Consider the following 12,996-nt stretch of genomic DNA (forward strand, 5'->3'; position numbering starts at 1 on the left):
TGAAATAGATCGTAAAGAAATTTTTTTAATAAACTACAAACAGTTATAGTTAACAATGTACGAAGATTGAAGATAAATATTCCGTAAAAAGATTAACAATGTAATAAAAATGTATGATTTCGAATAGTATCGATCGTTTATTTATTTAATTTGCTATTTATTTTAGTAAATCACTTAAATTGATAATTGTTCATCGAAAGCTTGTATTTGTTATTTTGTTGATCGACGAGGAAACATATTGTTCATCTTTCATTTTCGTTTCACCACGAGCGGACCGAAACGGCGGGTGAACGTACACATCAGAGTAGATTACCTAGTTCCTTGGAAATAATTAGGCGAGGATCCTTTCATGGCAAACTAAACTTGAGTCTTCGTGCCGCGAAACAATTCGACGGGGCTGCCAATTTTTTTTTTTTGTTCGAGCCCAGAGGATTTCCGACAAACACCGCTGTCACGGCAACGAAAACAAAAACGAATCTGAAAGTTTAGTGTGCATTCGACAGACACGTCCATTTTTCTTGGGTACAGCACAAATTCGAAGACTTAAAACGTCGACGAATAAAAATGGAATAACGTTGTGTTAATTTTTAATGAATAACACAGAAATATGACTTCTTATTGATATATTACACAGTATACAAAAACGATGTATTATAATTATCAGACTACGTTTCCTCTGGTTTACTTAAACGTTTGAAATAGTATAACGCCTCTTTCCTAATTTAAAAGTAATAAGAAAGTAAAGCGATTGAGAAATCAATGTAATATAAAAGAAATATCTTCTCTGTGCAATTTCATTCTTATTATAATTAGATTTAATAATGTACATATTATAATAGAAGTTTTTAGTTCGTTGCTCTTTTGCGTAGAAAAGTGCTCGTACAAAAATACGAAAACAATTTCTTAAATCGATATATATACGTGTCTTTAAAAAAATACATTAATCCCGCAAAAATCTTTCACTTGCAGCCCTAGAAAATATCGCATTGGCGATTCAGTTCTCGGCCAGTATCGTATCAAATGTTAGGCTTATTTTTCATTATAGTTTCTATAATTTGTATCAACAAATTGATCAAATTCTTTTAATGAGAATTTAATCACACAACATATGTATGCGAATGTATCAAATACAAAGAACTGAAAATCCTCCTGGATGAAACTTCCTGAGATTTTTGAGAGAATACTGTATATCATTCTGTTATTACAACGTATCTCAGATCATTTTTTACCCTATGTTCCCGCAATCTTTTACAATGTCTTAGAACAGTCATTAAGTTCAACTTAATTTTATTAAGCTTAGACTTTGTGTGCTTTTCATAGTCTTCAGCAGTGAAAAAGTATATTTGCTCTAAAATAAAATTTCATATAGATATCATATTATGCTTTTAGAATCGAATATCATAGAAGCATCTTACCTTTGTCAGTACAAATATCTGAATCTAGTCTCTTATAATGAAGAAAAAGGGTCAAATTGCCATGTTTCCTTGCGTGTGCTTTTCCCAGTGCCAAAAATGTATATTTTGCTTTTAATATCTGATTAATGGTGTCTATCAATCCATTCACTGCTTCTAGAGGCTGTCTACCGATAATATACTTGGGTATATCAGTGAATTCGTTTTTCGTTATTAAAGGTATCGTGGGATAAGTCTCGCGCGTACTAAACAATACTTTCTTGCAGTCTTTCACTGGAGATTCACATTCCTCTATACCATTCTCTATTGTCTGCATTGTTTTTTCTGGCAATGTTGTCCCATTACACGTGAATATTTCTTGGAGAACGTTGCTCAATTCGTTCTGAGCATGATGATAATTATATATAACTTGAGGTGGAACATTCATTTCCATGTGAATAATCTTTTCATCCAAAACCTTCATCAGTGATAATAATTCCTAGAAGTTTGATTTATGTGTACATATATGCTTAATATTACATTATATTTTTACAATAATATAATCAATATTACTGCGAAGAAGGTACCCAAAAATTCTTACATTGCATTGATTATTCTGTTCCTTCATTTTGTGCAATTTTTCCTTTAACTTATCGATGCCATCAGATAATACTGACACTTCTGAACGAAGTTCGTAAAGCTCTTCTTTTATTGCATCTTTACCTAAAAGAACAACACGATAGACATGTTGTACAGCGACCGAAACGCACGAAGTGTTCAAATAAAGCAGTAATCGTTCTCTAATAAATTATGTTTCGCGGTACCTTTTACACATATCGTCGCTCTGTTGAGTTCTTGTAACTTATTAAACTGTCGTTCCAAGATATCACCGAGAGAATAGCAGTCTACCATTATTCGAAGAACGCAGAGAAACGTGCAGATCCACAATGTTTCGTTTCTAATTAAAAATCTCTCTTACTGCGCATAAACGAACATAATTCTTTATCGTAAAAAACAACGTTATTTCATTGAACACATGTAACGGTCAAACATCGTATGCAGTTTACAAACTGTTACAAACTTCAAATTCAAGTTAGCGTAACTCGTAGGTGGCGCTGAGTGTTACCTTCGTATTTCTGAAGGCGCGTTTAGACAAATAAATTGAACGAAACATTCGTTATGACACATTCACGTGTAAGATAATTATCCTTCTAATAAAAGAAAAATTCTATTCTGACAACTTCTAAATATAACCCTTCTACGTGAAAATAGTAATTTCTTTAAAATTGATTTTCTAAACCATTAGTACTGCACAGACCCGAAAGTGGGATAGAAACGCACCCTCATAGTTATAATAAACGATCGATCCAATGGCTGATTTCTAATCGTGCCACATAGAAATGCAGAAATTGGTTTAACCTATCAGAATCGGATTCAACGTTGCGCCGCGAGATGTTAGCCCGATCGCGTCGATCCACCTTCGTCGGTCTAGGGCTGTCTCTGCTTCCTCTGCTGTTTCGAAAAGCTGGCTGTCATTTTCTCTATTTCATCATCGTCTCGCGTGTGATTTCGTGGAGGATGCTTTGACACGTAACACTCTGACGAAACCTGCAAACAACGTCCATCGTTACGGATCGTGTCTGTTCGCAACGGTAATTTGCACTGCGATTGAGAACTCCGTTGTCAGTGCCATCGGAGCTGCCAGTGACTAAAGTGGTGGAGGAGGAGGTGCCCACCTCCGGGAGGTGACCGCAGAAACGATGCACGAGATACCGGCCCGGTTATCACGGTCGTGAAAATGCGTGTCTCCGAACGAGTCGCGTGTTCACCCGTGCCAGCCTAGCAGAGGACTGAGCTCGGCCCGGCGACGATGCGAGATAACTCCAAAGAGATGTTCATCATCAGAGCATTGGAAAAGATCCTGGCCGACCGGGATGTCAAACGGTCGCACCTATCGCAACTCAGGAAATCTTGCGAGACGGCACTCGGTAGAGACTAGTTTTTAATCTTGCCTCCATTCTCGTTACCTTGGTTATTGTCAACTTGAGGGAATGCTATTGTACTAAAAGATGCATGTTTCAGAGCTCTTTCGTTAGTTTCTCTTGTGACCCTCCCTCCTTTAGTTTTCTTGTTCCATATTAGTACATCAACGGTGCACTGCGAAGTTTTAAAATGTTAAATTTTGATATAGTATGATGTTATGCTCTCGGATTGCATTTCTTAGTCTGCACAGAGAGGGGGAGAGAAAGTGAGAGTTAAATTGAATTATATTTATATGATTGCATCATCTCGGTACACTTGCAATTCTTAGATGATTAATCTAGATGCCAATATGTACATCTAAACAATATAGTTCCATTCAAAATGAACGTACTGAATGTTATTCATTCTTAGATTTCAATTCTGTGTATTGGTGCTAATTGATCTCCATACATTTTAGCATATCGAATGTATAATTAATGAACATATGTTAATAACAGAGAAACATGCTTGTTATTGAGTGAAATCACTTCACTCTGTGCAGTCATTTTTCAGACGTCAGACATACATATGTATATTTTGATTTTCAGATAATTTGCGGAATGAGATCAAAGAAGTGTCAGGTACGCAGGTCTCCACCGCTCTGCCTCAGCCGCGCAGCGAGTCCTATGTCATTTCCGCGGAAAAGTATTTTCTGCCGTTCGAGCTGGCCTGCCAGAGCAAGTCTCCACGGATTGTGGTCACTGCTTTGGACTGTCTGCAGAAATTAATCGCTTATGGCCACCTCACTGGAAATGTACCCGACTCCACAAAGCCAAGTAAACTGCTGATTGTGCGGATTGTGGAGACAATCTGTGGTTGCTTCATAGGAACACAAACAGACGAGGGTGTGCAGCTGCAAATTATAAAAGCACTTCTCACAGTAATGACCAGCCAGCATGTCGAGGTACACGAGGGTACTGTGCTTCTTGCCATACGGATTGTTTACAGCGTTTATTTGGCCTCCAAAAATCTGGTCAATCAGACCACAGCCCGTGCTACGCTCACCCAGATGATCAATGTTATTTTCGCGCGAATGGAAACTCAAGCTGTAAGCTAGAAAATTTTTAAATATGACATTCTCTAATTCTGTAATGTAGCTAAAGGATATTGTTCCCCATTTTTCGCGTAGGAGGAGGAGAATATTAAAAATGAACTGGAACAGACGGAAATCGCTGTGAACGCTACCAATTGTACTTCCACTGGTGAATTGGAAACAGAGACAATGAACAATGAGGAAACCACAACGGAGAGTAACCAAGAAACTCAAATAATTGTTCGGGGTATTCTGGAGGATGTTGTGAATTCTGTGGTACCGGAGGACACGACCAGCACAACAATGGTGATCCTAGAGGAGGCAAGTTTAGACCAAGTGCCTATAGACGACAACTCTGACGAGGCTGTAGCAGAAAACGACAATATGGTCAGGGCGAAATTCACTCATGTTCTGCAGAAAGACGCTTTCTTGGTCTTCAGAGCACTCTGCAGGCTTTCGATGAAACCACTTCCGGATGGTAACCTAGATCCTAAGTACGTTCACGCACGAACCACAGAAAGAACACAAGAAACCAATTCCATGGATATATGCTCGCTAGATATATTGTGCTCCTCCAGGTCACACCACCTCAGGTCAAAGATCCTTTCGCTGCAGCTGCTTCTGGGCATACTGCAAAACGCTGGGCCAGTATTACGCTCGAACGAGATGTTCGTGATAGCCATAAAGCAATACCTCTGCGTGGCACTGTCGAAAAACGGTGTATCATCAGTCCCCGAGGTGTTCGAGCTGTCGTTAGCGTTGTTCCTGGCGTTGCTGGCTCGTTTCAAAGTGCACTTGAAAATGCAGATAGAGGTTTTCTTCAAAGAGATCTTCATGAACATCCTCGAGACTTCCAGCAGCTCGTTCGAGCACAAATGGATGGTGATTCATGCTCTGACTCGGATCTGCGCGGACGCTCAAAGTGTGGTCGACATATACGTGAACTACGACTGCGACCTATCCGCTGCGAATTTATTCGAAAGGTGAGGAGACGATGCAATGGACTACAAGTCGATTGATACATTAACAATCCATTTTATTGCGTAGACTGGTGAACGACTTATCGAAGATTGCGCAGGGAAGACAGGCGCTGGAGCTGGGTGCAGCGCCTAATCAGGAGAAGTCGATGCGTATCAGGGGTCTTGAATGTCTGGTATCGATCCTGAAGTGCATGGTCGAGTGGAGCAGAGACCTGTACGTGAATCCAAGCGTGCCAGCCGATCAACAATTACATTCTGAACCACCAGATCCTCCTGTAGAACCGCCATTGCCGCGTTACGGAAGCGCAGGTAGCCTTTCGTCTGCAAACTCTAGTCTAGCCGGAAACAAAGAGATTCCGGACTCGCCGGAACAGTATGAAGTGCAGAAGCAGCAGAAGGAAGTGTGGGAAACCGGAATCGAAATGTATGTGGGGGGCTTCGTTCGATGGAATTATTTAGGAACAACAGAGCGTTCTGTCTATTTAAATGATATTCTTATTTCTAGCTTCAATCGGAAGCCAAGCAAGGGTGTACAGTATCTTCAAGACCAAGGCCTGCTGGGCAATTCGTCCGAGGATGTTGCCCGTTGGCTTCACATGGACGAAAGGCTCGATAAAACGGCGATTGGCGATTTTCTTGGCGATCATAACCACAATCAGGTTATGTACAGCTATATCGATCAAATGAACTTCGCCGATCGTGACTTAGTCACAGCCCTCAGATACTTTCTCGAGGGATTCCGTTTGCCAGGCGAGGCGCAGAAGATAGATCGGTTGATGGAGAAGTTCGCCAGTCGATATTGTGAATGCAATCCAAAGTAAGTACTCGTCAACATAGGATATTATTTAGATTATTATACGAAGAATTTCAAAGATTTTTTTGGACGTATTTGGGATGTATTTAAACCCTGGATGTCATGGTAGAAACCATGAACATTGCTTCGATGTTGCAACACCTACGAATAATCGAACATAACTTTGTATTTAAATCAGGCGGGAAATTTCAAAAGCAAATATATAGTTCATAAATTTTGGAGTTCTGTCCCTATATGGGGATGATTTGTAAAGAGGAACAAACTTCCTAAGTGTCCTAAAAGTTTCCTTAAGGTGGGAGACTGGTGCAAACGGGCTAAAAGTGAATGAATTTTTGGGAATTTCTTGTGAAGAAGTTATTAAACCAGTCTCTTTAGAACTAAAATAAAAATTCTTGTATTCAGTTTAATTGTATAATACTTTCTTCACAATAAATTCCCAAAACTTCGTTCATTTTCAATCCGTTTACACCAGGCTTTCCCTTTAAAATCGACAAACCAAAAAATTGAGGAACTCTCCTTGTTACTTGATACAATGCACTGTATATACGTAAATATGTTTGCAGACAATTTACACGTATCACTACACTTAAATACGTAAGCACTACGCTTCAATTTATATCCTGGCATCGACACTAGCACAAAGTAACTTAAAAAACTGTAATCTGTCACGTACAATAATTTTTCTCTGCCTTTTTGCAGTAACGGATTGTTCACAAGCGCGGACACCGCTTATGTACTGGGTTTCTCTATCATTATGCTGACCACTGATCTTCACTCGCCGCAAGTGAAAAATAAAATGACAAAAGAGCAGTACATCAAGCTGAACCGGCGAATCAGCGATAACGAGGATCTACCTGAGGAATATCTGTCGAAGATTTACGACGAGATAGCTGGCAACGAAATCAAAATGAAGTCGAATCCAAACAGACCTGGCAAACAAGGTGACTCTCTACAAAATAAAACAAAAACTTGTTTGTTTTTTGTACCCTTGAAAGAAATTATTCAATACACTATTGTCACGATACATCGTTTCCTTTCTACGTTTTCTCCATTTAAATTCGGTGTCTGTACAAACTGGTGATTGTCTTATTCGATGGGTTCCAGTAATATCCAGTGAAAAGAAACGTCGTCTTTTATGGAACATGGAAATGGAAGTAATCTCAACTGCGGCGAAGAACTTAATGGAATCTGTCAGTCATGTTCAGGCGCCGTTCACCACGGCCAAACATCTGGAACACGTTCGGCCAATGTTCAAAATCGCTTGGACACCGTTTCTGGCCGCCTTCAGTGTCGGTCTGCAAGACTGTGACGATCCAGAAATCGCTTCTTTATGCTTAGACGGCATTCGGTGTGCGATACGCATCGCTTGCATATTTCACATGACGGTAAATCATTTTTCGGTCGTCGACAAAATTCTAAACCTCTCTGCTGTCTAGTTGTCAGTGTTTCTGTGCTGTCCGATTGCTTATCTTTGAAGGTTAGGAAAGCATTAGCTATGTAAATGTTCTATGTCGTGCTAAAAATAGCTATTTAATGTTCGTCGAGAGCACAGTTCGGTTTTCAACCCTTTCGTTCCCACTTCTAGCTTGTGTTATAAGTAAATTATTATACTACGTAACTGTGATAAAACTTTATCAAGTAGTAAAGACTGAAAAATGGCATTCTGAGCTTTAAAAATATTAAAATATTCTTGTATATCGTCTGTATGTCCTCCAACGTAGACATAAATACAACAGGAAAATTGTTTTTGGTTATTGTTAAATAATTTTGGAATCAAAGGGTTGAACAACCATGCCATAAAAAAAGGAAACAGTTTTGTAATGAGCATTCTCGATAAATGTTTCTCTTTTTCTTGGTTGAATCCAGTTGGAACGGGACGCATATGTGCAAGCACTGGCCCGGTTCACTCTGCTCACCGCGAACTCTCCCATCACCGAGATGAAGGCGAAGAACATCGACACGATAAAGACTCTGATCACCGTCGCGCACACCGACGGAAATTACCTCGGTAGTTCCTGGTTAGACGTTGTGAAATGTATCTCTCAATTGGAACTCGCTCAGCTAATAGGAACCGGAGTTCGACCGCAGCTTCTGGGTCCACCGTCCAAACCACATTTCCCGTCGCCATTAGTGAACTTCAATCTGACTCACAACAGCTCCCATCAGAGCAATTTGAATCTCAGTTCTCTTGATCGTGAGTTTACTTCAGTTTGTAAAGTATATAAATTATTAATTGTATAATTACTCACTCGTTGCACCCCTTTAAAATTGCAGCAAGTGTGAAAGAATCTATTGGGGAGACAAGCTCCCAGAGTGTGGTGGTGGCTGTCGATAGAATTTTCACTGGGTCTACCAGGTTGGATGGTGATGCCATCGTAGAGTTTGTCAAGGCTCTTTGCCAGGTGTCCCTCGAAGAACTCTCCCATCCAACCCAGCCACGGATGTTCTCGTTGACGAAAATCGTCGAGATCTCCTATTACAACATGGGTCGTATCAGGCTCCAGTGGTCCAGGATCTGGCAGGTAATCGGCGACCACTTCGACAGAGTTGGTTGCAGCCCTCGCCAGGAAATAGCGTTCTTCGCGGTGGATTCGTTGAGGCAGCTGGCCACGAAGTTCATCGAGAAAGGGGAGTTCGCGAACTTCCGGTTCCAGAAGGACTTCTTAAGGCCGTTCGAGCACATCATGAAAAAGAACAGATCGCCGGTGATCCGAGATATGGTTGTCCGTTGTGTCGCGCAGATCGTTCATTCGCAGGCCCCGAATATTCGCTCCGGTTGGAAGAATATATTCAGCGTGTTCCACCATGCTGCCAGTGACAGGGACGAGGCTGTGGTCGAGTTGGCGTTCTCAATGACAGGGAAAATTATAAGTGAGCGTACAGAATCTCTACCTAGATAGCAAACGGTTTAAAGGCGCCTCAGACTTAAAATGATTGTAAATGGGGCGTTTTTAAGGCGTCATCTGTTATCTGGGTAGATACACGTTGGTATGTTGATTGAAAGGACGCCCTTGTAACGTAATTCTTTCTCTGTAGATGAGTTGTATGCAGAAGACTTCAGTATTATGGTAGATTCCTTCCAAGATGCCGTCAAGTGCCTCAGCGAATTCGCTTGCAATGCCTCCTTTCCTGAGACAAGCATGGAAGCCATAAGGTTGATCCGGTCTTGCGCGTCCTATATCGACGCCAATCCCAATCTTTTTGCCGAGGGAATGATGGACGACAGTGGAATGGTGTCTGAGGAAGACAGAGCCTGGGTAGGTGTATTTAATTTGGCGCCATAAATTCCTGTCTGACTAGGTTAGAAAATAGACGGAATTACTGTACACAATTATATGAAAATTTCGCCTGTGATTAGTCTGTGACCCTAACCTCGTCTTCCACTCTTGGATTATAACTTTCATAAATGTACAGATGGCGTGAGCAGCCACTTACATGAACGCAGAAGTGACGTTAGGTTGGAAATAAGGGTATACTAATATTTTTTTAATTATTTCATTTCATTCGCTATCCAGGTAAGGGGATGGTTCCCGCTACTATTCGAGTTATCCTGTATAGTCAGTAGATGTAAATTGGACGTGCGAACGAGAGCGCTGACGGTCCTCTTCGATGTCGTGAAAACCCACGGGGCGTCATTTAAGCCCCACTGGTGGAAGGACCTGTTCCAAGTTCTGTTCCGAATCTTCGACAACATGAAGCTTCCCGAGCAGCACACTGAGGTAATATCAAAGGCAATTTATATCCACTATAAATGGTTCAGGACTAGATATTCCAATACTCGTGCTTCGTTATTATTATTCCAGAAAGCAGAATGGATGACGACAACGTGCAACCACGCTCTGTACGCCATAGTGGACGTATTCTCCCAGTTCTACGACACTCTGGGGCCCCTTTTATTAGAGCAATTATACTCCCAGCTGCTCTGGTGCGTGCAGCAGGACAACGAGCAATTGGCACGGTCGGGCACCAATTGTCTGGAGAATTTGGTAATCAGCAACGGGATCAAGTTCGACGAACAGACCTGGGATAATACCTGCCGCTGCGTGCTGGACATATTCGAGAGCACCCTGCCGTCGGCGTTGCTCACGTGGAAGCCCCAGTCGCCGAACAAGGAGTCTGATTTAGACGTGATCACGGGCGAGACCGACAGTCACGCAGGCATCTTGAAGAGGAGCAACAGCTCGCAGAATTTAACGAACGGCGAAACGACGAAGAACAAAGTGTTCGGTGCACTGTTGATAAAATGCGTGGTCCAATTGGAATTGATCCAAACGATCGACAACATCGTCTTCTATCCGGCCACGTCGCGGAAAGAGGACCAAGAGAATCTTGCGTTGGCTCAGGCGGACATGTTCAACGGGAAATCGTCCGAGCTAGGCGTGAGAGCCGGCGCTGACCAACAGAAGGAGGAACAGGGCATGTACTGTGCCCTGTCCACAGCGCATCTCCTGCAGCTGGTCGAATGCCTCCTAAAGTCTCATCGATTCGCGAAAGGCTTCAACTCTGACCACGAACAACGGAATGTTCTCTGGAAGGCTGGCTTCAGGGGCAACGTGAAGCCCAACTTACTGAAGCAGGAGACGCAATCTTTGGCCTGCGCGTTACGTATACTCTTCAAAATGTACAGCGACGAGGCTCACAGAGCGGACTGGAGCAAAGTCGAGGCCAGGCTGGTCGAGGTCGCATGCGAAGCGTTGGAGTACTTCCTGGCGTTGTCAAACGAGGCCCACAGGGACGCTTGGACGCCGATATTGTTGCTACTACTGGCCAGGATCCTTAAAATGACCGACAACAGGTTCGCGGTACACGCGTCCAGCTGTTATCCCCTGCTCTGCGAGGTGATGTGCTTTGATCTCAAGCCGGAACTGCGATCCGTGTTGCGGCGATTCTTCTTAAGGATCGGCCCAGTGTTCAGGATCACCCAGCAATAGTTACATGTAGAACGGGTTGTAAAGAAAAAATGAGATTTCGTTACCGGCGTATACAAAGTGTAACAAAAATGTTGAAGGAATCGGAAATGGAAGACTCGTTAGGTGATTTGAAACAAGTTTTTCCTTGGCAAAAATCTTATCCGAGGTTTTGTTAACGAGATATTAAGAAAAAACCCCGACCAATCAGAGTTCCCGCGGTAGACTCGCGCCCTGATTGTTTGGGGTTTTTTCGTTAATATCTCGTTAATAAAGTCTCAGATAAGATTTTTGGTAAGGAAAAACTTGTTTCAAATCGGCTCACGAGTCTCCCATTTCCGGGACCTCCAACATCTTTGTTACACCCTGTATAAAGGTTGATTCCTATAATATCGAGTGGGCCTTTAGTTCTTCGTTTGATGCCAGTAGAAGAATCTTGTATAGTCAATTCAGGTCTTGAGTTCCGTCGTGTTATTTTCTTTTTGTAGATAGAATGAGAGGTTCGGTTCCGGTAGATCGTCTACTTAGTACATACGTTCGTTTCGTGAGTTTTCCTTCTAGGTTTTTGTTTCCTACTTACAAGAATCCACTTTGTACATGGTAAATATATATGTAGAATCGAAGATAACAACTCTATTTGTTGAAACTATTTTCTCTGACGCGCGGGAATCAAAAGCATGTTATAAGGGAACGTACGAGCGGTGTCCCGGGAGGGGGGGGGGGGAGAAAACGCGTTTTAGTGAAACCATTCGGAGATGCATAACGTGTATGTATTGTATATGTTCCGAAACTCTCCTTTGTATTTAAGTGCATTCTTCATTTTTATAAGGAAGATTTCAAGGAAGGACCTATACGTATATTAACCCGATCGATTGCGTATCTGCAGGGTATTTAATAAATAGAGTATTTTCTGGACATGATAATGACGTTGAAATCATCTTGAAATTTTCTGAATCAAATTCTAATAGATTTTATCGATTTTTTATAATATTATAATTTGAATTGTAATTTTTAAAGATTCCCAATTGTACATTATTTAATGAGGCAGGGTGAAACAGCGATTGGACTGCTGTTTAATAGTTTTATTTGTAATATTCTTGGCAAATCCTTTCAAAGTGTACAAGCAATTCCTGCCAGATGGGGCTGGGGAAAAGAGGAGAATTAAATTTTCTCAGGAAATACGCTATTTATCAAATGTTTTGTGTATTCACACATCAGTAGACTCTAACTATATTGCCATGGTCGGGGCTATAGCGGAGTCCAATGAGTTCAGAGCCATCTACATGCTAAGTTCTAACGTCATAGCTTCGGCGCCTGCGCAACATTTTCCTTCCCGCTTTGGTGGGAAGTGCTTCACGTGGCAATATATTGAGAGTCCACTGTAATCATATACAACGTGTCTCTGGAAGTGTATACTGTATCACAGGCGAACCAAGATTGCTGAGTGGAGAATAAGATAATTTTCCATATTTTTATAGGATTGATTAGTGACTTTGTATCGCCGGAATAAGTTGTGAAACTCGATAACCCGTAGCCACGTATACGCTTCAAGGATCGTGTCTTATTTTGGACTTGGAAATCCCATTTGCAGTACATCTTTCGAGACACTTGTATGCAATATTCGAGATACCTAAGAAATGATGGTATAAGCGAGACATGGCGGATACTTAATTCAAAGTAAAACACTTTTTGATGACTATTCTTTCTCCGAGATACGTCCTTGTTTTTGAGAGAAATTACAATGCAACAGCTTTAGCAAGTAATAGATGAAACAGCTCGCACTTTGTTTTTTTAAACACCTCTGACCACAATTAATTAATATTTGTGTGTTGCAAAGACTTTAATATTT

The 12,996-nt window shown here is 41.4% G+C and overlaps 2 protein-coding genes across 2 annotated transcripts; one reads left to right on the top strand and one right to left on the bottom strand.

Annotated features, from left to right (window-relative positions):
• Positions 1 to 857: 857 nt before the first annotated feature.
• Positions 858 to 2,428, bottom strand: LOC107187041 (spindle and kinetochore-associated protein 1-like). The gene is made up of 4 exons (XM_015575037.1): positions 2,216 to 2,428; positions 1,993 to 2,114; positions 1,416 to 1,890; positions 858 to 1,348 (listed from the first exon to the last, which is right to left on the bottom strand). Exons 1-4 carry the CDS (start codon positions 2,301 to 2,303, stop codon positions 1,191 to 1,193), a joined length of 843 nt encoding a protein of 280 aa, XP_015430523.1. The 5' UTR covers positions 2,304 to 2,428; the 3' UTR covers positions 858 to 1,190.
• An 833-nt stretch (positions 2,429 to 3,261) lies between these two features.
• LOC107186969 (brefeldin A-inhibited guanine nucleotide-exchange protein 1) lies at positions 3,262 to 11,214 on the top strand. Its single transcript, XM_015574944.1, has 13 exons — positions 3,262 to 3,379; positions 3,962 to 4,461; positions 4,543 to 4,940; positions 5,025 to 5,429; positions 5,494 to 5,850; positions 5,932 to 6,243; positions 6,940 to 7,181; positions 7,345 to 7,625; positions 8,107 to 8,434; positions 8,515 to 9,111; positions 9,277 to 9,497; positions 9,756 to 9,959; positions 10,044 to 11,214. The coding sequence occupies exons 1-13, from the start codon at positions 3,262 to 3,264 to the stop codon at positions 11,169 to 11,171; spliced, it is 5,091 nt and encodes a 1,696-aa protein (XP_015430430.1). The 3' UTR covers positions 11,172 to 11,214.
• Positions 11,215 to 12,996: the final 1,782 nt, after the last annotated feature.

Source organism: Dufourea novaeangliae, unplaced genomic scaffold (assembly GCF_001272555.1).
Source record: "Dufourea novaeangliae isolate 0120121106 unplaced genomic scaffold, ASM127255v1 scaffold96, whole genome shotgun sequence".
Lineage (NCBI taxonomy): Eukaryota > Metazoa > Arthropoda > Insecta > Hymenoptera > Halictidae > Dufourea > Dufourea novaeangliae.

What these genes read in the sequence shown, in the direction of transcription:
- LOC107186969 (XM_015574944.1), top strand. Translation starts at nt 3,262, where the DNA reads ATGCGAGATAACTCCAAAGAGATGTTCATCATCAGAGCATTGGAAAAG. An exon ending in AAACAGACCTGGCAAACAAG is followed by an intron (nt 7,182 to 7,344) that starts GTGACTCTCTAC and finishes GATGGGTTCCAG; the next exon opens with TAATATCCAGTGAAAAGAAA. An exon ending in CTGAGGAAGACAGAGCCTGG is followed by an intron (nt 9,498 to 9,755) that starts GTAGGTGTATTT and finishes TTCGCTATCCAG; the next exon opens with GTAAGGGGATGGTTCCCGCT.
- LOC107187041 (XM_015575037.1), bottom strand. Translation starts at nt 2,303, where the DNA reads ATGGTAGACTGCTATTCTCTCGGTGATATCTTGGAACGACAGTTTAAT. An exon ending in AACAGAATAATCAATGCAAT is followed by an intron (nt 1,891 to 1,992) that starts GTAAGAATTTTT and finishes TCAAACTTCTAG; the next exon opens with GAATTATTATCACTGATGAA. An exon ending in AGATATTTGTACTGACAAAG is followed by an intron (nt 1,349 to 1,415) that starts GTAAGATGCTTC and finishes ATTTTATTTTAG; the next exon opens with AGCAAATATACTTTTTCACT.